The sequence below is a fragment of the Urocitellus parryii genome, chromosome 7 (assembly GCF_045843805.1).
Source record: "Urocitellus parryii isolate mUroPar1 chromosome 7, mUroPar1.hap1, whole genome shotgun sequence".
Lineage (NCBI taxonomy): Eukaryota > Metazoa > Chordata > Mammalia > Rodentia > Sciuridae > Urocitellus > Urocitellus parryii.
The window spans coordinates 48,169,052-48,195,369 of NC_135537.1; the positions used below are offsets into that span (position 1 = coordinate 48,169,052).

Here is a 26,318-nt window from a genome sequence, read left to right on the forward strand (position 1 = left end):
TTCAGAGAGGTCAGTAGCCACTGACCATCACCAACCATGAATTAATTCTCCCAAGTGCCAGCTCGCCAAGGTTTGGTGGTTCTACAAAAGGAAAATGGTGATGGTACAAGATGATGAGAAAGCAGATGGATTTAAACTACATTTAGGAGGAAAAGACTTTTAAAATTGCCAGAGACCTGATCTGTATGTTTGGGGAAAGGAAATATTCAAAGAAAACTCCTAGATTTCTTCATCAAGAAAGCATCAAGGAAGATGATAGTGCCATTTACAGAGAGTTTACAGGGAGAAAAATTTGTGAGCGATAGAAGACAAGAATTACATATTACATTTTTAATATACTTCTGATTTTATTCTAATTTTTAAAAAAGTTTTAATGCTGAGTGTCCAGAATAATTTCAATTACTTTATAGATTGACAAGAAAAGGTCAGTAGTGTCTTTGGTGTTTATATATGCATATTTTTAGGGAAAATTGGTATTTCATCTTATAAATAAAATCTGATTGGGTTTATTTAAGACACAAAGAGTGACTGAATATATCAAACAAGTGAAGTTGCAGGAGATAAAAGAATACAAATTTTCATGCTTTCTATCTTTCTGGAAGGATTTATAGAAGAACTGTGAAATGAGTCTCCAAAACCTGACTGGCAAAGATTTAATGGGATTTGAATGTTTTGGGTTTTTTTTCTGTATCTTTTATCTCTTGTTTTGTTTTAAATTTCTTCTTCTTAACCAAATGCTGCAACCAGGAAATGTAATCTGTGTGGAGCGTCAGCATTTGTTCTCCATGTTCCTCCAAGGAATTCAATCTCCTCTTTGATATATCATGTATAACACCAGTAAATGGGTCTTGATCCAGTAGAGTTTACTCCAGGCTCAGTTTTTAGAATAGAGGCATGTCCTAAGGTATACAAAGGGGACAATGATCAGTGATGATATATGTGCAACTATCATGGACACTAGTGGAATGAACCTATGTTATAACCCCACTGTCCCACGAAGTTGTCAATGATAAGTGAGGTCCCATTGCAACCTGCTTCTACAGGATTCTTGCAGAGATGAAAGTTAACAGAAGCTATCCCTGAGTGAAACTGGCCTTCTCTTCCTCCAGCTTCCTCTCCTGCCTCCGTCCATCTTCATGTCAGCCTTTCTTTTAGTTTTAAGCTCATCATCTTTCTTCTTCCAGATCTTCTTGACCAATCATTTGCATTTCACCGAACCTTATTTTTACTTACATGTTAGCTAGTTCAGGTATTTCTATTTTTAAGTGTTATTTGAATTCCCCTAGGCCTCATCCACCAAATGAAGTCACTGATTCATAGATCTGGCTTGCAAGAACAGATCCTCCTCACACCCACCCCAGTGAGAACATCACCCAGTCAATTCCTGGCACCCTCCAGGATATTTCCTGTGCTCAGAAACAAGTCTGCTCATGTTCGCACATCCAGCCTTCCTCTTATGGCTTTTATTACCTCAAAAGCCATTTTTAAAAGACACTTTCCCTCCATCTTGGCTGCTGATAACTGTACTTGGAATGTGGCTTTCCTGACTAAGGTACAATCTGTGGTTACTTTCTCTATGACTTCAAGGTATCAAGTGACACTGTGTTTCTTTCCGTCCTCGCTGTGCTCAAGCTACTATATTGTACTTTGTGAACTAATGGGCTGAATGTGCCCCAGGTATTGCAATTTGTTACCTGGACCCTCAGAGCAACTTTACCTTGACTGTTGATCTCGCCAAATCCATCTCGAAGACCATTTCTTTGGTTCCTATTGTCCTATTTCTTCATTTTTTGAAGAAGAAGAGGGAGAAGGAGAAGGAGAAGGAGAAGGAGAAGAAGAAGAAGAAGAAGAAGAAGAAGAAGAAGAAGATGAAAAAGAAGAAGAAGAAGAAAATAATAAGATATTTTAAATCTTCACCTTCTATTCTCTTTCTCTTCCCTCACCCCCAAGAGGTGATTGTGATGACCTGAATTTGGTGGCTACTTTTTTCAAGTACACTGTTTATGTTGTCACTACATAGTATGGAACCGTAAGTTATTTGTTAATTTTAATGCACATTTTAAACTTTATATAATTGGTGTTATACCTTATTCATTGTTCTTCAATTTGGCTTTTTGATTAATTATATTTTTGAGATTTATCTATATTGGTGCATATAGTTCTTACTCCAAGATATAACACTGCCACGTGTATTTGTCCACTCTTCTACTGTTTGACATATAATTTGTTTTTAGTTTTCTGCTATTAACTACTACAAACAAGTTTTAACATAACTTGAAGCAATCCTAAGTATGGAAAACTTAAATGAGATTGTTCTTCAGAGATCAGACTTAGGAGCCGTTGTCACTGAAAGTCACACTTCTTCGGAGGGATACAGTTTGGGTAAAGAGAATCAAGATGAAGAGTTGCTTTCCTGGAATATCCCTTCCTTTCCTCTTCTTTCTAATTCTAACACAACCTTTCCTTTTTCTCACATATCACCAGGATCCTCACATTTCACTAGTCCAGAGCCATCCAATCTCTTACATTGGCTTTTGGAATTAGTCAAGCTCTGGGTTAAAATACCACCTCCACCTCTGTTAAAGCTTGAACAAAGTTCTAGAAGCCATCTAAGTTTCATTTTTCTCATAGAGTGATATTAATCACTTTAGTGTGAGGAATAAGAAATGATATCTGAGGCCTTCCATGGCAGGCTGGACTCTTGCTGTAGAGAGGTGGGCTATGTCCCCTTTTCATGAATGGGGTGATCTTTGACTTAAGGCCTCTCCTGTCATCTCTTTAGTATACTAACCAGCTTTCTGAATGGAGGCCCAGGCCTCCAATAGAGTGTTCCAAGAAAAGGAAACTAGTTTCTCTGATGTCCCTGATGCGCCTGGAAACTGGCATAGGGTCTCTTCCACCGTTAGTCAAAGCAGCAATAGATGATTGGAATAGCCTCCTCACCGGCCTCTTCAGTCATGGATCTTGTCCCTTTAAATTTGTTAATAATTTACCATTGGGTTTAATATAAAATAACCGTACACATGTCAGGTGCTCCTATCCACTTCCCTAAGCTCATCTTATTGGGAAAATCAGGCAAGCAGAAGCAAAGGGCACTTGAAGAGTGGGAGAAACCAAACTTTATTTTACACTGGCGGGCCCAGAGGAGATCAGCACTGCAGACTCTGAGAGTCCCTTAACCAGTTTTTCCCAACATCTATAAACTACCTAGTGTCATAAATTCTCCAATCTAAAATGATACATGATTGTGCACAAGGTTTCAAAAAAACGATATATGATTGTGTGTGTTTCCAGGCAGGAAGTGTGTTTACAAAAGCTGAGTGCAATAGAGGAGACTGATCCTCTTACAAGGTAAAACTCTAGCCTCGGGCCCCAGCCTTCAAAGGGGCGTTTCCTTCAAAGGAAATTATTAGATCCTAAGGAAAGTCCTTTGTATCCAAAATGTCAGAGTGCCTGTTGCTAATTAGTTTCCTTGAAAACCAGCTGTCTGGAAAGGGGAGGGGAGGGAAGGAGAACTCTCCCTTTCCCAGGCACTAATTTTCACAGTATCCTTAGTTTATTTTGTATCCAGGCCTGGGTTAGTTACCCATTACATTCTCAGAGCACCTTTTCATGAAGAGAGGACATAGCCCAGCTCTCTACAGTGCCTTAGCTCTGTTTCAGTTCCTTCACATGCAACAAACCCCTTAAAAATTCAGCAGCTTAAACTATTTTTTAAAAATCACACGACCAAACATAGGGGAGAACAAGGTAAGGGTGTGAAGGGCAGGGGGCCCAGATTCAGTGGAAGCCATTCAAGTGGCAAGACTGAAACACCTAATTCTATTTAAGGCTCCAAGCTCTTGCCTACCTAAGGGCCTTTGCAAAATCTCTTCCCTTTATTCATTCAACCAATGCTTAGGTATCCACAGATACTGGATAAAATGTTCATGACTCTCATGAATCTTTCTTCCTAGAGGAGGAAAGCACATAATAAACAAGTGAAAAAATAAACAAGATGATCTTAAATGATTTTTAAAAAGCTCTGAAGAAATAAACTGGGGTAACAGGTAGAGAGTAACTTGCAAAAATGGAGATGTTAATTGTGGTCAGGAAGCTGTTCTGAGAGGTGGTGCTATGTCTAAACCTGAGTAAAGAGGAGAACCAGATCAGTGGCTCTACAGAGATGGAGTGTTATAGGCAGAAGAAACAGCTCCAGCCTCTACAGTCTTGGATCTTGCCCCATAGTTACAATGCCGGGCCCTTACCACCACCCACCCAGTTAACTCCTTTAGAGAATGTGCCAGAACTTGTAGGCGGCTACTGTTATTTTCTTGTTCATTGTGAGTCCACAATAAACTATAATACCCATGAACATAGGGCCATGTCTATGTATTTCTTGAATATTTTCATATAACTTTGCTTAGTCAACATTCAAAAAGAATTGTTACATGAAGAAATAAATAAATTCACAGTCACTCTCACAGGCTAAAAATAGAACTACAAGATGATGAGTAGGGTAGAGACAGGCCACCTGGGTCTGGATTTCTCTCCCCAGGTTAAGGTTGGGGTCAACCCACTGTGCAGTTTCTTGGTACCCTTTTGGGAGATTCACTTGAGTGGCAACTCCCCTGACTCTGAGCTTCAGTCAGTGCTGCCCTGCCAAGCCTAACAGGTTTTAATAAAATTAAGTGCCAGAGAGAAAGCTTTGGGGGATTCATCCTTTTTTTCTGTAAGAAGTTTGTTGGGATTTTTATACTAAATCCCTAAACTTTTCTCCTGCTCCCTTCAAATTTGAAACAATAAAAAATAGAGCTTGTATTCTGTTTCATTAGAAACCACCTCTCATGGACAATAATAGCAGCTGACCGTTGCAACCTCCAAAGTAGGAGTCTTTCCCTCAGTGTTCACAGAAAAACATGGAGGCTTATAGAATTGAATAATTTCCACAATATATTTGAGGAGTAAATGGAGATCAGGTGTTCAGATCCCCTGTGTCCATATGGTCTTCCCGCAACTCACATTGCCTTTGTGTTGACCTGTTCAGCACAGGGGCTGAAAATGCAAATTCACAATTTCTTATCTCCAGTCCTAAAATCCCAATATCTAAAAACCAAAAGTTTCCCTGCAAAAACCTGACCTGGCTTAACTTGAACTCATCTGTGGGCAAAACCTACTTTAAGCTGACATAAATCTACTTAGACTTTTTATTCTACTTAGCATACTCACACATTTTACTACAGAAATAATAATATGCTCCCTCAGGTCTTATGAAGGAAATTAATGATGTAGTTTAGACTTTGCATTGTATTATTTTCATAAAATCTGAAAACTTCTGAATTCTGAAATATGTATCCCTAGGATTTCACATAAGCACCTTGGAATTTGTAACAAGTAATATTTGTGAATGGCTTTATAGTTCACCAAGCTTTTTAAGAGTTGAAGAATTGTATTTTATTTTCTTCTAACACACAGAGGACTTTGGCAGATTTTTATGTGCCTTATTTCCTTTCCTTTCTTTAAAGCAATTTTGTTTCCTGATGTTTGGCTACTAACTACACTTAATTCCAATGGAACTTTTGAATTATTATTCCCGTAGAGAGATATTTAATTTTCAAATGAAATGAAATGAGGGAAAGCATCTTAAGAAACACTGATATTTTAAATTAACTTTAAATTAATGAATGTATTTATTTATTTATTTTGGTGCTGGGGATTTAACCCAGTGGTGCTTAACCAATGAGCCACATCTCCAGTCCTTTGTATTTTTTATTTTCAGACGGGGTCTTGCTAAGTTGCTGAGGGCCTCAATAAGTTGCTGAGCCTGACTTTGAACTTGCAATCCTCCTGCCTCAGCCTCCTGAGCCTGAGGTATATTGTTATATCCTGTTGCATGTACATACTTGTACATACTTGTACATGCAACAGGATATAACAATATACCTTGATCAATTTCATTCCCTAGTACCTTATCTTTCCCTCCCCGCTTTCCTCCTCCAATTCCCTTTCCTCTGTTCTATGGGTGGTTCTCAAACTTTCAATAAGAGGAAAGGGTATTCTAAACTCTTTTGTACCTTTGAACTTAGAACCACAGGAACATAGTGCCTATTAAAAAGAATTGAAGTTATACGTTAAAACATCTATGGGTGATTTTTTTTACAATGTATTGGAACCTCAAGATGCAAATGCTGTCCAAGTCAGCTGAGCTGGAAGTACATAGCTTTATGATAGTATTAGTGTGGCACACAATTAATGGCCCATATTCTTCTTCTCCCATTTAGGCCAGATGTTTTTCCTCACATTTTCGATCACTGCCATGCACACAGTGCCTTTTGTACCTGGCTCAAACTAGAATGTACTCTTTCCCTAAGGCTTGGATCCCTGGACAGTATTCTCCAGACCTAAACTCAGCCAATGCTCCAAACTGTTACCTGAGCCTGAATTCAACTAATGGTCTTTGAACAGCAGAGGATAAGAGGGTCCTAGACTAGAAGCCAGGCTGAACTGGCAGGCAGAGGAAGCTTGAGTCCTGATACAGGCAGCAGTCAGTGGCTGTGACACAGGCCAACCATACGTCAAAGGCAAAGTCAGAGTCCAGATTGGAGGACTAGAGCCTGTCCAGAAAGCTGAGTTGTTCCTGATGACAAATGACAGAGCAGAGACCAGGCATAAAAGTATAGGTCTGATATTCAAACTAAACTAAATTCAGCTACCAGAAAAGACATGTTCACATGTCTATTCCAAGATGTAACTAGAATTTATGTCCCCAGCACTGGTTTTAAGCTCTTTCCCTGCTGAGGTCATATAAAAAGAAGGAGCAGGATTCTGCAAGTGCCACTTGTAACATGGATTAGAGCCAAATGTGGTTTTCTCCCCTGCCACTTTCAGTGACATCTATTCCAAATCTTATTCTCTTTGAAGTCATGGGTCTTTGAGTTCCAAACTCTCCATCCATCCCTTAGAGATGGGTTGACTGGTTTGGATGCAACCCTGATGTTTAAGGAGACGGGCTGGTGACATCAGTGACACTGCATGAGTAACAATGTTGCAAAAATCAATCTACAGCTTATTTCAGCAACCAGAGTTATGGAGCCTGAGGCAAAGCCCAACTGCTATGGTACCATTTGTTTTGTTGCTTGTTCGTATTATGATGAAGGGATTAAGTTGTGCTCAATTTAGCTTCATCTAGACACTTGGTTCAAGTCCTCTGTCAGTAGCTGCATTTTAATCCTACTGAATTTAATAGCAACGCCAAATATCTCTAAGGTACCACAATTTATTATTGATCTTTATGTTGGTTCGACAGCAAGCAGCCTTATAATTAATAACAAATACATCTGGTCCTTGCCTCTGGGTTCTCTGCAGAGGGAGTGAAAAGAACTGGATTGTCGGGCTTGCTTTGGAAGAGGCAATAATAGGAAGGAGACTGAAAACTGATCATAAATCAGTTGCCTTAGGCAGAACACCTGCCCTGTCAGTCTTAGCTACATCCAAATGGAAAAATGGGTGATCTAGGATTACCCCTGGGCAATGCCAATGGCCAAAGCACTGAAAGGTCACATCTATTATGGTTGGCATTTCTCTCCCCACTGGGCTGTTTTCTGAGTGGATGTCATACTCGTCTCATACAGAAGGCATGTCCATCATGTCAGAACATTGCTGTCAATATTCGATCTAATAAAAGACACCCTATCTTTCTTTTCTTCAAATTTCATTATATCTAGCAGCTGCCAAAAGATGATTCCTTACTCCCTTACTACTACTCCAACACATTTTAGAGACTGGAGGCTTTAAGCAAAGCTTCATGGAGTGCCTCTGATTTTAAAGTGAAAATGGTTCTTTTAAAAATTATTAAGCAAATGAAATGGCACAGTCAGTCCCCTATCCAGACATGGCTTTATATAAATAGTCAAGGATCCCTTGGAAGAAGCCAGTGGCCCTTATAAATAATATCATGTTCGCCAGTAATCAGAAGTGGGAGGAGGAATGGAAAAACAGTCTTAAAACAGAAAAATAAAATAAGATAGAAAAGAGAAGCAACAGCTGGGGCCAGCTGCAAGCAACCGCACAGTAAAACTCTGTCCAGATGTGCAGGGGAATTTACAAGAATGCCCAGAGCTTTCCACAGGAGCAACAAAAGACCACAGTATAAGAACAGCAAATGTGAACCCTGGCTAGGCAGTGCCCCTAGGAATTACCAGCAGGAGGCACTGAGAACATTGCCAGGAATTCATCTTCCCCAGATCAGATCACTGTAGAAAACCAGCTTTATTTGTTCTAAGTAGTCTACACTCATGATTTCATTCTAACCAGAGTATGGTTCTTAACTATTAAGATCCTTAGGACTCTCTTGGACCTTGTGGGTCTCCATTTTAAAAGTGTTATTGATATGAACCTGGGAGGTGTTTTTCCTGGAGTTCTTTCTCACCAGACTGGTTCCGGCTGCCTCCTGGGTGATGATGGAAAACTATGACACTTGCCAACATGTCATTCCCTCATTTTGTAATCCTCAGGCAGTTGCACAAAGGTTATATGGAAGCTTACCAACTAGTGAAGGCAGAGTCCAGGACGCTCTTAAAGGAATTAGGTCTATCATTGCAGTTTCCAAATATTGCCTATTGAGGGACTCCACCACAGTGCCAGATAAACTCAGTGCGAGGGGACACAAAAAGAATCCTTTCATTTGACACCTTTTCACTTATAACCCTGGAGTTTTGAAACGTAAGGCCTTTAAATCCCAGTTGAGAACTGCTGCCTAAGCAGCTTCTCCAAAATTTTCTGATTCCAGAAACTAAAGGAGCTCTAAGAAACCAGACGACAAAATCCTATGCCCTCTTTCTATGGGAATTGTTGCTAAGGAAGAGTCATACTATAATAACCAGAGATCTTTAAAAGTCCTTAAAACCCATCATCTACTTATAGCTAAATCTATCTTAGAGATCAGCTTACTATTTTTTATATATTCAGGTTAACTCTTTTTGGTCTAGAACAATTTGGGGAAAAAAAATCAGAAAGAAAAACAGAGGAAATTCTGACCTCTATCAGCTAAATTAATATGTCTGTGCCCATAATACCTGACAAGAAGAACTTAGAGGAGGAAAAATTTATTTTAGCTCACAATATTAGAGGTTCAGTCCACGGTGGGCCAACTCCATTGCCCTGGCCCAAGGTGAGGCAGAACATGATGGCGGAAGAGTGTGGTGAAGGAGCTGCTCCATTCATGGCAGCCAGGAAGCAGAGAGAGAGACAGGGCCACAGGGGAGAACCCTTTCAGGGCATACCCACAGTGACCCACCTCCTCAGGCACACCCTACCTGCCTACGATAACCACCCAGTCAATCCATTCAAACTGGGCTGAACTGATTGTTATAAGTCTCATCATCTGATCATTTCACCTCTGAATAGTCCTGCATTAACACAAGAGCTTTAGAGGACAACTTTATTTAAACCACAACAATTAATTTCCCAAGTAATCCTTTGCAGAAGGGAGACAGGATCAAAAAGGAATCAAAATATAAAAAATAAAATATTGAGAGAGACTTTTAAAAAAAAAGGAATTTCATTTAAATCTTGCTAGTTTGCCTTTTGCTAAAAGGATAAGGATCTTTCCTAAAATCTTGTTTTAGGGACTCTAACACATATTTACTGTTTTTTTGTTTGTTTTCTTGCTTGCTTGCTTGCTTGCTTACTTTCTATCCGACAAGTAGAAGGAAGGAGGAGCTATTCTTTTCTGTTTTGTGCTCTGATTCTTTACCCCAGGACTAGAAAAAAATGAAGGTTTTATGGAAATGCAGAATATGCCTTCACCAGCTACACTGGGATAAGGGAGTATAAACCTTGGTAGCTTGGTTTCTCCAAAATAAATAGGAAGGATAAGCAGTGGGAATACATGAGAGAGCACCATGATTCGGGGCAGGCTGGCTCTGGAAATGGGAGAGTTCACAGCATGCATTCATTTCGGAGAGAGGATGATCCATATCCCACCACCACCTCCCACAGATAGAACCAAGCCCTGTCTACATGGACATACAGGACCTATTTTAGGGAAACTATAATGACTGCTTTGAAATGATAGCTTCTCATATGAATGAACTCTTTATGATAATAAAGTAAAAAGTGATGGAAGAAAAAAAGCTATTGTTAGTTTGATTTTATCAATAATTTTTTCATAGTGGGAAGAATTCTTGGCAGGGTTTGAAGATTTATCCTTCTAATTCTAATGCTTGTATCTGACTTTCGACAAGTGGCTTAGCTTCCTCATCTGTGAAATTCATTTTTTTTCATTTTGAAATAGAAAAATGGACATTTATATTAACCAACTCACAGGTTCCTTAAAAGTTAATAAATAGGATCATGTGAGTTAAAACTATAGTTGGATAAAGCCCCATTCTATGGGGACTATTCTAAAAGAAAGTACTTCTTTCTTGAAAAGCAACTGTAATCATTCTGTTTACCCCTTAGCTATTTCTCAGAAAAATCCCTAGGGAGGATTATGCCCTGTGGCTTCAGGGTTGATTAGCTAATAGGCTTCGTCCAAGAGTTGAAGTCTTGGAAGCTCTGGCAGAGCCCTGGGTCCTTCTCTCTCTGGCTGCAGTTAACTCCCCCATCCTACTCAAGCATAGTCCACACAGCTTTCTGTATGATAAGTACACCCAGGAAAAATAAAGTTTTTTACAGTGTATCTGCTGCTTGTCTGTATCTCTAATACTCATTTAAAAAAAAAAAAAACTTCAAGGTGAGTTATTAACCCAGGTTCACACAGACACACAAAAGAAATAGCACTATTGAAAAAAATTCTATGGTTAATGTAATAGCTGTGAAGCAAAAGAAGTCTGGGACTGAAGGAACACTGTAAATGTCACCTCAGTCCATTATGAATTTTTGTTCACTATTTTAAGATCAGTGAAGAGAAGCTCCATAATATACTTCTCTCTCTGCCCTTGGATAAGGTGTCATTCTGCAAACTGCTAGTTCAAATAGCACACTTGCCTCCTTTTTTATTTTTAAATAAATCTACTCGAAGGAGGATCAAATAAGAACAAATTAAAATGGCAACCTCCTGCATGCAAAAATGGATATTTCCCCTGCCAAAAAGCATTGCCTCTACTTAATAATGGATCTGACCTGAGCTTTTGATACAGACACTACTGCGGAGCAAGCTACTGGCCCATATTTAACATACTGACTACTGGCCCATATTTAACATACTGACTGGAGAGTTGAAAGGGTATGGCAAAAATGAATGAAAAAAATCATTTCTTCTCTGGATATTACTAAATGCATTATAAACTTAAGAAATCTGATGAGAAAAGAGACTAATTTCATACAAGAATGAGTATTTTGTGAAGTGGCTGCTAAAATGAATACTAATTCACTGTTTTCCTAAAGGACAAGGCATGTCCAGCATGTCATTTAGAATCTTTAAAAAGGGGTTGTAGAAGTGCCCAAATGTGTTTTTCAAATATCCCCAGGGAAATGCCTGGTTAAAAAAAAAAAACAGATCCCAGGCCTCACATGCACAGAGGTCCCATTCCTCAGTGTTGCAAGGGGTCCAAGTGGCTAGTGTCACTTGCAGGTATCCTGCAACCTCAGATAAGTTATGTGCCTGTTTGCTAATAACACTGTCCAGCTGAGGAATTTGGCCAGAGACTTGCCCTCATTTAAATATATATCTCTCAGTAATAGATTTTGGGGGGTAGAATCAAATATCCCCCAAGGTATCCGTAATAAGGCTATCAATACTTACAAAAAGAGATTGATATTTATTAACCACCCAAATTGGCTAAGGTCATTTCACCAAAGTAAGAAATTGAATTAGATACACACACATAAATTTTAGTATCACCTTCAGGTGAATCTGAGGCAGGTGATCTGCAAACTATACATTAAGAAACACTAGATTGAGAAAGGACCTATTTAATTGTGAATGTATTTTAGAAATCTAGTCTTTGATAAAAGCTCCTTTGAGAAAAGGAGCTAATGAAGTTATTAGGTGAGTTGGAACATTTGTTAATATAATTTTAGATAGACACCCCAAAAAGGTGCACGAAAGAAGTTAGGACAAAAATGATTGACAGGACTGACCTTGACCTCCTTTAAAATTTACACTTAAGAATTTTTCTAAACACACAGAGTTTAGTTTAATATGCCATAAGCAAATATCTGTTATGCAATTGTTTGAATTTCAGACCACATTCAATCCCTTGCATTGTTTTGTTTTTATATAATCATCTATTTTCCTGAGAATTAAAATTAACTTTTTTTTTAGGCTAACTTGACCACTTAAATTTGTGCAGTGTTTTATGGTTTACAAAGCATTGTGCATTTATATTGTTTTCTTTTTAAATGAAAAATGCTACTTAATGTTGTCATTGTTATAGGAGGGCATACTAACTCCCCTTCTAATTATAAACACAAGATAAAAATGATATTTCTCAGTTTTAAAGATAAATATGAGGATGGTATGGCTAATGTGCCAACCTACATTAGCCACTCATGCAGTAGAAGAGATTCCTAACTATTATCTTAAAAATTCACAAACTCATATTCTCAGTGTATCTTTCCAACCCGTAATTTCAATAAGCTTGTCAGTGAATTAGACAATTTAAAATTCAAACAGAAGCATGAATATTTAAGATACTGTGAATATATCTATGTCTATGCTATAGGTTAAAGTGGTTATCTAGCAGAGTTGACTTAGTTGTTAATAAAAAATACTCATCAACAGATTTGAAAATTGTTTTCAAAAATAAAATATTCTCAGACAAGAAATACAAGTTTGAAAATTTCCTTCAATCATGGTAATAAAATCCTTAAGAATTATGAACTTTTAAAATGTATATGTCAAAAGTTCAAACCATATTTGAAGAGTTAAAGTTTGACATTTATAAAGTGTTAAAAAATTTGACACTTACAAGGACCAAGGTTGTCACTCTCCCAGCAATGACTGACAGACACAGTTGGTCACCTCATTTCTCCCATTAATAGAACAGCGAAGGGAAACTTTCTTTTTCCTTAGTCCAAATATGATCATGAGTTTACTTCTAGCAAAGCTCACTCACATGCTCACACATCAGTGTGCCACACACTGCTGAGTTTAGATCAATGCGTTGGGTAGGCTTAGTCCCTGAGGAGCATTCTGTCCTTCCAGTCTTCATAAAAATAAAATAGTTGAAGTTAAAAATGATATATAACTCTCCTCTCCACATTTATTGAGCACCACTATTTTCCAGCCAGGTTATAGATAAAGAGCATACAGTGGTGAAAAAATAGACAAGGTCCTGCCATCATAGAGGTATCATTTTAGAGATGTTTATAGATATTAAATGGTCTTGTTGCTCTTGATTAAGTTTTAATTGCATATGGATTTATTCAGAATAGTCTATCCATAAAAACAAAAAACATAAAAACAAAAAATGTTTTTGGATTTGATCACCTTAGGAAATATGCAGTTTAGAAGACCAGAGGCTATGTAGATTGAACACGTTCTTGATATATCAGTTCAAAGATTATAACCCTAGAAAAGCATACTGGAAGATGTCTATGAATGAAATTGAAATGAATGCAAAATTAAACATCTTGAACTTAGTGTAGATGTCAAGTTGGGAGAGGAAAAGACTCTGAGCAAAAAAAGAGGGGTCAAGGTAAATTGGAGGATGTTAGGGATTAAACTATAGGTGCTCATTAAATTTTACATCCTCTATTTAATTTTATGCTTGTGGGAGTACTCAAACACACCCTGAGAATATAAGAGAATAAAGGGTCATAATAGTTAAGTAATTTTGTACCTAAAACTTTAAATGAGTGTTAAGGTATTCATGTGATGAATCATATTGTAATCATGTAATGAAGTGGGGGTTGTCTTTTTCCAAATATGTTGATTAATTTAATCATTCAATTTTATAGTTTAAAGAGGCTGGCCAAAGGACACATAATTTCAGTTAGATAGGAAGAATAATTTCAAGACATCTATTGTACAGTGAGGTGACTATGGTTAACGACAATTTATTGTATTACTAAAAAATGCAGAGTGGATGTTAAATGCTACCACCACAAATATAGCTATGTGAGACAATGCAATTGTTAATTAGCTAAATTTAACCATTCCGCATGTATGTGTGCTTCAAAACACCACGTTGTACACAATAAAAACATCTATAATCAGAATAAATACAGCAATATCCAGTTTTTAATAGTAAATTAAAATTTAAAATTTTTAGAAGGTCCCTTTTAAGCCATGTCCCCTTATGCTTATTAATGCCATAGAAAGGAAGCTTAGCCTCTTCCCACTCAGTAGTTATTCGTGAGCCATTGTCCATTCTTCACACAAGGCAGTGTTCTACCATCAGGACAGAGGAGCAAACTAGTCAGTCTTGCCAAAAATGGCTCCTGACCCCCTCTTCCTCAGGGGTTGCAGGTAGCTTAGGCAATTCCAGCTTGTGAAACGAAGTGTAACTCTCGTTATTTTGGAAGCTTATTTTTCTGGTTGTATCCCCAGTGAGCCCATGTTGGGCCTTGAAAAACAAGGACCTAGCCAGAGACCAACACATACTAATCCGTTATCTTTGCCTCCCTGAAAAGTCCTGTGGACCTTCTCATACCTCAATAGATGTGAGTTATCAATTGATCTTAAGAGAATTGTGGGCAAAGAAGGAGAATTAGGGGCTCATCCACCTCATAACTCACCAGCGTGGCATTTGGCAGAGATATAGTGAGGGAAGCAATTTAACTAGAGGCAGAAGTCTTGACTTCTTGCTAGCTGAAGTGAAGTTCTGAACATCTCTCTACTACAAAATGGTAATTCTTACTCTATAGAGTGTGTTAGCAAAATAAAATAGCTTGAAATGAAGTATAAATTTGTATGGAACTACAAATAAAAAGGCTTTTATCCTAGTAGACTTATTTTATGTAAAATAAATATATGTAATATTTAACTTTGGTATTAATAAATCTCCATTTATGAATTCCAATAGTGCTCCAGAATGAAGGGCTTTATGAATAATATATATTACAAATAGTAATTTCATTATCTAATTCTAAATTAATTTCATGATACTAGCTCAGTTCATCCTGTAAACATGCAAATTAATCTTCTTATTAGATTACAGTATCTAGTATTGCAAGGGTGAAATTGGAAAACTTAAGTACATGAAATATTTTTAATTTGGAAAATACAAAGAATTGCATTTGACAATATTTTTGAATAGCCTAAAAGAAAGAGGACTTGGCATAATAAAATCTATAATTTTGATATCTTTCATAGTAAAATAAAATAATTAGAGCTGAGCTAACCCTTGTAGACATTTTTGTTACAACACCTTTTTTATATACCTCCTGATAAGCAAGAGAGATGATGAAATAGTGGCCTCATAAGGGCAGAGAAGTTTCTATAAAAACTCCATGTGAAAGTTGCAAAGTTGCAGTTGGTTATTCCAGGTATTATTTTTGTTTTCAGAGAAAGAAAACTAGAAGACCATGGCAAGTTTAGACTGGGGATACGATGCCCAAAATGGTAAGAGTACTTCTTTTCCTGTAAATCAAAATAAGAGCTTATTCCTTTTTCTAATAGATGAGGTATGAAGTTTTTAAGATAATATACAGCCACAGTTATTCCTTTTTCTAATAGACGAGGTATGAAGTTTTTAAAATAATATACAACTCAATAGTTTGAGTTGACTGTTTTGAATAATTACAATATCTTTGCAAATACTTTTAGCTGTTCTTTAGAGCACCTCTATCTATAAAAGAAAGGTATTTGATATATTCTTGTTGCACTCTATTGCTTATAGTAAGATATTTATAGTCTAATCTTATAGACTAGGTGTATAAGCCTATATCACTGATGCTGACAAACTTTTACAGTATAATTTAGAAAAGGGACACTGCCAAAGACAGAATTTCCAATTAACAGAATGTCATTTAAGACAGCTGAATAAACTATAATAAGCAAACAGGTAGAGTCCTCAAACTTAGAATCAAGCATTCGGTAAAGTGTTAATTGTATACATATATTCATCCTGGTAGGTCCTGAGCAATGGAGCAAGTTGTATCCCATTGCCAATGGAAATAACCAGTCTCCTATTGACATCAAGACCAGCGCAACCAAACGTGACACCTCTCTGAAACCCATCAGTGTCTCCTACAATCCAGCAACTGCCAAGGAAATTATCAATGTGGGACACTCCTTCCATGTGACTTTTGATGACAATGATAACCAATCAGGTGAGCCCTAAAATTATTCTGTTATTTTTTCCTTAGAATCTATTGGGGAAATTGAAACAAAAGTGCTAAGAAACACAAAATGCCATCCCAAGTATTTTGTACAAATGTGTAACATTGCCTTTATCTGGTGAGGCATTTTGGATTTCTAGAAAATGGCCAAGTGGTAAAGATATTTTGGTGGAGGGTACCAGGGATTGAACTCAGGGATACTCAACCTCTGAGCCCCATCTCCAGCCATATTTTGTGTTATTATTTAGAGACAGGGTCTCACTGAGTTGTTTAGCACCTTGCCTTTGCTGAGGCTGGCTTTGAACTTGAAATCCTCCGGTCTCAGACTCCTGAGCTACTGGGATTATAAGCATGCACCACCACACCCAGCAGTTGTTCTCCTCCTCAATGACATCATCCTATTGCTCTGGCCATCCCAGGATCTTTAGGCTCACTTCACTCTCTCAGTATAAACTACTTTTTCCCCAAAAGTCTAATGAACAAATAATTATGAATATAAAACTAAAAAGACAAACATATTCTAATTGAGATGAGGGTGAACACAGTAGGGAAAAGAGATGGGAAACAACTGAGTTATCCTCCTACCCTGAAATCTGTCATATTGCCTGCTACATAGACAGCTTTTCATAAATGTTTGTTGAATAAGTTGTAACAATTCCCAAAGATAGTTCTACTGATGATAAAGCTAAATTTGTTTTAGCACTTCCCTATGAGGTTCCAATCCTAAGGTACATTGGGTGCTATGTCTTTTATTAATATTAGATTAGGTCTGGTATCATGTGTGCTTAAGTACTTATGATTGTAAAGACTCTCCAGAATGGCAGGCCATTCGATATAAAAGTTTTTCAAGTAACCTTGCCTCACAAGTGCTTTCTTTTGGTCCCTGCCCAGGGATTCTCAATAAAGCTAGCATGGTTGTGTCATGATTAAATACAAAGTATGTGATAAGCAATTTGATACTCAAAATAAACTGCTCTAGCCTTCAACGCATGCCATCTCTGTTGAAAGAAGGAATGAATAAACTTGCAAATTAGAGATTCAAGAAAAGCCCTTAATCATACAATCCATTCATGTCACAGTATACTTTCTTGGAAGTATAAATAGATAAAATTGTGCTGGGAACTGTCTATAGCTCATGAACTCTGTCTTATCAAGCCAAACCCAGAGATACACCATACATACACATGCCACTGTCCTAGATGAAGGGATTAGAAATCAGATGAAAACTTTGACAGTGCTGTTTGCTTTCATTTTACTAAAGAAAAATTTGTGTCGGTATATTAAAAAGTGCAAAGAAGTTGGCATTTATGATCATCCAACTAACAGTAGTTCCCTTTTCTTCCAGTGCTGAAAGGTGGTCCTCTCTCTGACAGCTATAGACTCAATCAGTTCCATTTTCACTGGGGCAGTACCAATGAGTATGGTTCTGAGCACACAGTGGATGGAGTCAAATATGCTGGAGAGGTAATGTAATTCAGTAAGAGATACTTACACTGCAAGTACTCCCCAAAGTAGCTCCACTACTACATAAGTCACCATCATAATGATTTCAAAGGAGTGAGCATTCTGGTCTCTGTGAGGAACTCCCAGTCTCCATTAAAATCAAACAGATGCAGCACTATGTTTGGCAACTGAGGGACATTTTTCATGTGAAAAGGGATAGCTGAACTTGGAGCAGCACTCTGAGCCCAGAATTTACCTCTTCTGAAAATGCCTAAAATAGCATGATCTAACATAACACTGATGGCCCAGCTTCCTTTGAAACTCTAACCCTAAGTGGGAACATCACTATTCTCTTTGTACTTAGACTTCAAGTTTGGAACACACCTGTCCTTTGGGTGTGGCCAGGCAGAAACACTTCAGTAATAAGTCTCTACAAGGAGGTCAAGTTCAATCCCAGCAATGGTCACAGGGAGGAGCACACACCTAGTGAGGTTCTAGCTGCAGCAGCCTCTACCCAATGACTACCGTTTCCTGAACTGCCCTCATATGGGAGGTTGTGATCATTTCAAGACATTATTATCTGTGTATCGACAGAAAAAAATATGCACATGTGCATTAGATTCAACCCAGGGTCTGAAAGATTCAAAGGGAGGTTATGTGCAAATACATAATACATATATGCCCATATATACAGGTTAACTTTACTTTTATTAAATAAGTTTTATAATACATATACTTTTGAAACTTGGTGTTTTTCCCACTTTGCAGATTATCATGATTATTTTTCCAAATCAAAAGGTTTATTAACACCTCATTTAACATCTGTGTATTATTTCAATTCCATAAATACATCAGAATTTATTTAATTGGCCCCTATTGGTGGATAATTATAATGTCTTCTGATTTTTATTCCATTGTGTTCTTATTCTCTTACAAAAAAATACTTTAATAATTAATTGCATCATACTTGTATCTCATGGACCAGTGAAAGTGATTATGCAGGACAAATTTTCACAAAAGAGATGGCGAGGGTAGAGAGTAAATGCATCTTTTATTATGAAAGAGGATTTGGGGACTGTACACAAATATAACTTGCTTTGTGTTTTATTGTAATGTTTGGATGATACCTTTTGATGCAGCATAAAATCTATTAAATGTTCATCTGCCATTTCTCACCCATAAAAATTGAAGGTTGGCTAAAATCAAATGAATTAGGAATCTAAATTAGTATTATGTTTTTGGAAAGATCCTTGGTATTATTCAAGAAATCTAAATCATTGATTCTCTCATCTAAATGGAGAAAAGTAAATAAAATCAAGGCTAATTATGAGAGACAGTCACAAAGTTCAACAAGTCATTCAATAAACCCAAGTGGGTACCTATCACACTCCAGGTTAAGAGGTAGCACAGCCTTGGGGTGAAGAATGCAAGCTCCTCAGCTGATTTCCAGAGTTCAAATCAAAGTTCTGCCACTCACTGGTGGTACATCTTTGGGAGAAATTGCTGTGTGTCCCAATCTTCTTATCTAGAGAGCGAAGATAATATATTAGTATGTTCCTGAAACAATTGTTGAAGAGAGAGAAATGAGTAAACCCATATAAGGCACACTTAGGCCAGCTCCTTTCACACTGAAAGTGCTCAGCAGTGTTACATTTTTGCAGATAAGACACAAGCAAGTACTCCTCAAGCAAGACAGATATGCATAAGTGATTATGATTAAACAAACGTAGTAGTAAATGCCAGTGTGAATATTCAGAAAGCACTCTGGGGATATAGAAGTAAGAATAATCAAGGATAGAGACAGAATCTAGACTGGCAGCATCAGAGAAAACTCTAAGTAATAAGATGACACTTCAAGCATGACTGGGAAGTGACCTCTTTTGATATATTGTCCTAATTATTCTTTTTTCTTTCAACAAATTGTTATTGATCTGGACATAGTAGCACAGGCCTGCAATCCCAGTGACTATGGAGGCTGAGGCAGGAAGATCGAAAGTTCAAGGCCAGTCTCAGCAACTTTGAAAGGTCCTAAGAAACTTAGTGAGACCTTGTCTCAAAATAAAATATAAAATGATAAAATGGGCTGGGTATGTAGCTCAGTGATAAAAATTCCCCTGGGTTCAATCCCTAGTACCAAAATTAATTAATTAATTAATTTAAAAATACACACGAGAGAGAGAGAGAGAGAGAGAGAGAGAGAGAGAGAGAGAGAGAATGCACTTGCCATACACAAGATATTATTTTCAGAAAATACTTGCTATCAGAGCTTTCATTTTGATAAAGAAAAATGTATAAAGGAAGGAAGCAAAGGAAGAAGAGAGATTAGATAAGCAGTATTTTGAGAAATTATTTATGGTCGTTTTATATTGGATAATCAAAAAAGAATTCTCTGTGGAGTAGTATCTGAATTCAGCCTTAACTCAAGACAAATGTCTGCTATACAAAGACCATAAGGAAAGAAATCCCAGAGAAAATCAACAGCCAATGCAAAGACTCAAAGTTATGATCAAGTGAAGAGATATCATCTGTGAGATATGATGTAGAAAATAAGAAGTTGATGATAACTGTGGTACTTTTTGATTAATTAGATGGGTAGTATTACCTCTTCCTACGAAGGGAAAATAAGGCAGGTTTGGAAAGGGAGAATCAAGAGTTCTGATGTGCCCAAGAGATTCTGTCATTGGCCATGGCTCCCAGGCAAGCCAGGCAGCCCTTCTTTCAAAGTTACTGCAAATTACCTCATGTGAAGGGAAATTACTTCAGTGTTTGTCCTAGAGCTAGTCAATCAGATTTCCTGATCTTTTCATGCCAGAGAGAGATTTTTTGTTAAAGGACTAACATTGAATAGTTGATGATATTGTAGGAAAATAAATCTTACTTATGGGTCCTAGGAGTTGTCATCAGTACACTCTTCCTAAGAGTGGAATGTAGACCTTCCTACTCACCGGATAAAAGTTCCCATGTATTTTGTCTGCTAAACACATTATCATATATGGTCAAGTTGACTTGCAACTTACCTTTTTGCTTTTACCTTTGTATAAATAACTAACCACATTGTCGTTTTTAGTGTCACATTGTTCATTGGAATTCTGCAAAGTATCCTAGCATTAGAGAAGCAATCTCCAAGGCTGATGGTTTGGCGATTATTGGTATTCTGATGAAGGTGAGTTACAGGTAGTCACCCTGCTCTGCTAATGCTATTTCTTACCAATCAGACTTCAGAATAGGATGACAGAAGGCAAAAGATACTTGAGTTCTTCTTTTTAGAACATTCCTATTCTACTTATAACTACAGATAAGCAGATTCCTTATACCAAAATCCCTGTTCTCTAAACTTCCTACCTCATAGACAGGGATTTATTTATTTACTATCTCATCAGGAAGGAAATATTAAGAGAATTTTCCCTAGAAAGTTCAATAGATTATTAAAGTAGTGAATGTTGCTCAAATCCTCTATTCTGGAGTCCCTGAAAAGTTTTATAACTCTGAAATTAATTATATAATTCAAGTTAACCTTGATTGAGCACTCAGAGTAAGCCAAAGACATGCCAATCATAACTAATAGAACAGGACAAAAATAAAAGATTTTGTATCACAGTTTTGCTAAATATCCACTTTGTCTTGTATAGCTTTGATTATCTTGCTCATAATTTAATTTAAAACAAGATCTGTTTGCTACTTTATCTGCCAGTATACCTGATGAACAATTTATAGAGTACAAGGGCCTACAAAGACAAACACTAACAGAATCTCTGCCCCTAAAGCATAGAGAAAAGTATTATACCTCTCTTCATTTACTGAAGTACATTAAATAAAGAAAGGAAGGAAAGAAGGAAGGGAGGGAAGAAGGGAGGGAGGGAGGGAGGAGAAGGATTGATTTAGTTCAACAGTATTCTCATGATTATAATCTTTATCACTTTTTTTTTTTTTTAATCTCCAGGTTGGTCAGGCCAACCCAAAGCTCCAGAAAATACTTGAGGCTCTAAATGCAGTTAAAACCAAGGTAAATAAACTAAGTTAAATTCTGAGAACAGGAATCCAGGGAAGTAAAAAAAAAAAAAAATCATTTAATTGCTTATTGAAGTGGGAGTAGGAAGACTGGTGTAAAAGCTAATTTGAAAATCAAAGTCCTACTTACAAATTGTCTGTGTCTAAGAAAAACCCCAGTGCAAGGATTTGTTTTGTTTCATTTTCATATTATTTGTCAGTTTCAGCAGGATGAAGCCTATGGAAAAGCAGGTTACTGAGTCAACCAAATTTGCTTGAAAAACTAAACCCAAATGAAATGTAAATGTTTTTCTACTTCATGAAACATATCTATATTTTTTCAGAAGTACAAAAACTTAGACATGAAGAGTATTCTTTAGAGATACCATTAATGGGCAATGTTTGATAATCATGATTCCCAACTAAAGTTTAAAAAAATGGATTTTTTGAAATATTCATCCTTAGCTTTACCACTTTAACAGCAAATAAACCACAGAATCAGGGATTTCTTTTTTTCCCATAGTGTGGAGAACTCTGATATTTTTATATAAAATAAGTATGTTTTGTGCTAATTCCAAAAAAGATTAAAGCTAAATAAATATATTATAAAGAGAAAAAAAGAATATTAAAAAATACCCAAGATATATTTTAAAATATGAACAGAAAATATAAGGGCATAATGAATAAATATCAAAGTACAAAATAATAAAATAATAAAGAAAAATGATGACTAAATAGAAAATAAATTTTCATCAACAAAAAAAAGTTGATTCTTTAGAATAACCAACAAAAAATAGTACATTTTGGCAACTTTGGTAGTGGAAAAGTGGAACATTACAAAATATTATTAAAAATAAAAAAGAGGATATAACTGAAGATATAAAAGAAAAAAATATGACATCATGCCAGTAAATTTGAAAATTCATATAAAATGGATGATCTGTGAAAAAATGAAGAGAACTGACTCAAAGGGTGCTAGAAAACCTACATAGACCAAAAGCCTAAAAATAAATAAAAAAGATTGTCAAAAATATTCATTAAAAGAAAACTCTGAACCTATATCATTTTAGGGAAAAAAATATTCCTCAACCTTTAAGAAACAATTGTGTATCAGTTGCCTAGGTGAGGAAACAGACAAAATACACCTCAGCAATTTAATTACACTTAATACCAAAACCAGATAAAAATAATGCAAAAAGAAAACTGTAAGATAATCTTCCTTAGGAATATAGATAAAAGAAATCTTAAAATTAGTTACAGCAAATCAACTTCAACATTGTATCAAGAGAGTAATGTTTCTGAACTAGTAGAGTTTATCCCAGAAATGTGATTAATATTAGAAAATCTCTAAATATAATTCATTATATAAACAAATTAAAGATGGAAATTATATCACCAACTTGTTACATGCTTGAAAAGCATTAGATTTTTTTAAAAAAAAGAAGAAAAAGAATGGGTATTGAATTTTGGGGGGGTACCAGGGATTAAACCCAGAAGCACTCAATCACTGAGCCACATCCCCAGTACTTTTTTATATATATTTTTATAGAGGCAGGATTTTGCCAAATTGCTTAAGGCCTCACTAAATTGCTGAGGCTGACTTTGAACTCATGAAACTCCTGCCTCTGCCTCCCATGCTGCTGGAATTACAGGCATTTGCCACCATACCCACCTCCATACCCATTCTTTTTTTTTTTTTCTTTTTTTAATTTTTATTGGTTGTTCACAACATTACAAAGCTCTTGACATATCATATTTCATACATTAGGGGGGATAGTAGGGAATAGGAAAGGCAGCAGAATACAACAATTACTAATTGGGCATTATGTAAAATTGTGGATGTGTAACCGACGTGATTCTGCAATCTGCATTTGGGGTAAAATTGGGAGTTCATAACCCACTCCATACCCATTCTTGAGGATAAAACAAAATAAATGAAAACTTTTAGAATTTGATGAAGAATATTGCTCACTATTATATATAATTATGATGTACTAATAAAAACTTAAAAAGGATTATTACCTAGAAACAAATCAAACATCAAACTTAATTTTAAAACAATTGAAGCATTTCTACTTCAATGAAGAAAGATTTTAATTTTTATTATGATGTTTAATTGTGATGGTCACAGGGTGCCAACTGTGACCATCACAATTAAACATCATAATTAAAAGTCTGAATCAATATAATAGTAAAGAAATAAGGGCAAATATTGGAATGAATATTGGGAAAGCAAAGATAAAACTATTATTATGGACAAATGATATAATAATTGACATTTACCCTGAAAATTCAAAAGAATCAGCTAAAAAACAGAACAGATATAAAAGTCTGGCAAAAATGCCTATACATAAAAGGTTAGCATATAAATATCAATTCATTTCACATACAAATAAAAAACAATCAAAAAGAAACTGGGAGAAGACTAATATATTACCAATTTGCATGTCAATAAATATCTCTGTCTCTAGAACAAAATCTAGCATCATTTCTAGAGACACAGAAATGCTTTATATTGGAAATTAAATATTTTTTGATGATCATAGATTGTAAAAAGTTTTTGCACTTTTGTTTATCTTCAATTAAATGAAGATGAAAATTTCTTAGTTAAAACATCTATATAGTTCATCTTCTGCCTTTTCCATTGTTTTTAGTTTGTATATCCACAAACATACCAGTCAGGAAATAAAATATAGAAAGTCAATTCGACTCTTAGCTAAAATCTCTAGATAATATATAACAAGGTAAATAGTACATATGTGTAACATTGATATAACTATATTATATCACAAAATAATGATACAAGTTTTTCCTTTTTTTCCCAGGGCAAACGAGCCCCGTTTACAAATTTTGACCCCTCCACTCTCCTTCCCTCTTCCCTGGATTACTGGACCTATGCTGGCTCTCTGACTCATCCTCCTCTCCATGAGAGTGTAACCTGGCTCATCTGTAGAGAGACCATCAGCATCAGCCCAGAACAGGTAGCGTATCCAAGTGAATGAGTGGGAACGGGGAGTGCAAAGCAGAACTATCTCTTCAATTGACAGTGCCAGCTGGAGCTATTATAATTTCAATCAGGTTTCTGAGGAGTTTATTTTCTTTTCCAACTGAAAAAGATTCATTTCTGGCATAGCTCTTCTGAATTATCCAAAAAAGCATGTTTATTATACTGTTTTTACTTTGTGCATAAAATAGAAAATGTGGAATTCAGAACTCCCACTACTCTCAAGTTTTTAAATATTAAAAATGTTTCTTTAATTATTTTTTACAATGATGATGATAAGAATCATCATTGATTGAACAATATTTTTATTAGGTGTCTTGCATGTGTTCTGTCAGACAATTCTCATAATACACATGCAGGACAAGCCTTGTATCTATTGCTCTCTGACATTTATCAAGCACATAGTAGGTACTCTAGTATTGAGCACATTTAAGTACTATCCATGTATGGGCCCATTTAATCTTTACATCAACCCAGTGAAGTAGGTACTATATTAAAAGTGAGGCACCAAGTATATGTCACTTGCTCAAAGTACCCCAGTTGACAAGTGAGAAAGTTAGTGTTCTGTAACCCAATCTTTGATAATTTAAGCAAAATACCTAGTTTAAAGGACCATAATGGATCTTGGTCTTCCTCGATTCCCAATGGTGAAATACTGCAGTTTTCTAAATATTCAGTTTTCTAAATAACAGTGTGTTCATTATAATGGAAGGAAAGTGCTTTGTGTGACTTACTTGCTTTTGATTCTTTTATATTTCATCCTTCCAGCTGGCACAGTTCCGCAGTCTTCTTTCAAATGCTGAAGGAGAAAACCCTGTCCCTATACAGCACAACAACCGACCACCCCAGCCTCTGAAGGACAGGACTGTGAGAGCTTCGTTCTGATTGGCTTAAGAAGGAGGTTATCCTCTCTCAAGAGAAGGTCCTGCAGCTGACATAATCCAGTAAAATAATGATTTTTAGGAAACAAGTTTATTTCAATATTAACAAGATAGTATGCCTGCAACATTTAATCTGTAGAACTAAAACAACATTAATTTTAGGTCCTAAAGCCTCAGATAAAAATCTGTAAGCCTGCAAATATGTAATCTATATGCAGAAATTTATGCTTCAATTCAACTTTATTTTGTGGAATTATTTTACAATTGAATTGAGTGATTTGTATCTTTCTCTAACTTTGTTTCATTTTAGCTAAAACAATAAAATAGTTTGATCTCTTCCTTCTTGTCTATTATACATTCTATAAAAACCATTAGCTTTGTTCTCCATTTACATTAAAAAATCTTAAATATCTTATTTGCAAAAGTATTTTGCCTCCAATGTAATAACCTAAGAAGCTTGAGGTGAGATATTGAGAAATTCATTTGCTTACTCTCAAAGGCAAATACAGAACAAAAGATGACATATGCATATAGTATTAGTATGCTGGCCCAATATTGCTACCATCTTTTCCCCTGTGATAATAATGTTATCTTTTATATATCAAGATGATGCTTCTAGAGACCACTTCCACATTTTCTCCCTATAATAGAAAGATCAGTGTGTTTGTTTGTTTGTTTGTTTGCCATAAGTATAACTAGTCGATTTGCAGGCAGAATCTGTACTTTAAAATGAGAAAAAAAAAAGACACAAGTGAATTGTTTATAAAAACACTGAAGGAGCCTGGTGAAGTGGT

At 36.2% G+C, this 26,318-nt stretch overlaps 1 protein-coding gene across 1 annotated transcript; it reads left to right on the forward strand.

Moving 5' to 3' along the window:
- The first annotated feature begins 1,530 nt into the window (after window positions 1-1,530).
- Window positions 1,531-25,744, forward strand: Ca1 (carbonic anhydrase 1). The gene is made up of 8 exons (XM_026384047.2): window positions 1,531-2,029; window positions 15,434-15,490; window positions 16,003-16,200; window positions 17,555-17,673; window positions 20,720-20,815; window positions 21,593-21,655; window positions 24,465-24,620; window positions 25,412-25,744. Exons 2-8 carry the CDS (start codon window positions 15,454-15,456, stop codon window positions 25,526-25,528), a joined length of 786 nt encoding a protein of 261 aa, XP_026239832.1. The 5' UTR covers window positions 1,531-2,029; window positions 15,434-15,453; the 3' UTR covers window positions 25,529-25,744.
- Window positions 25,745-26,318: the final 574 nt, after the last annotated feature.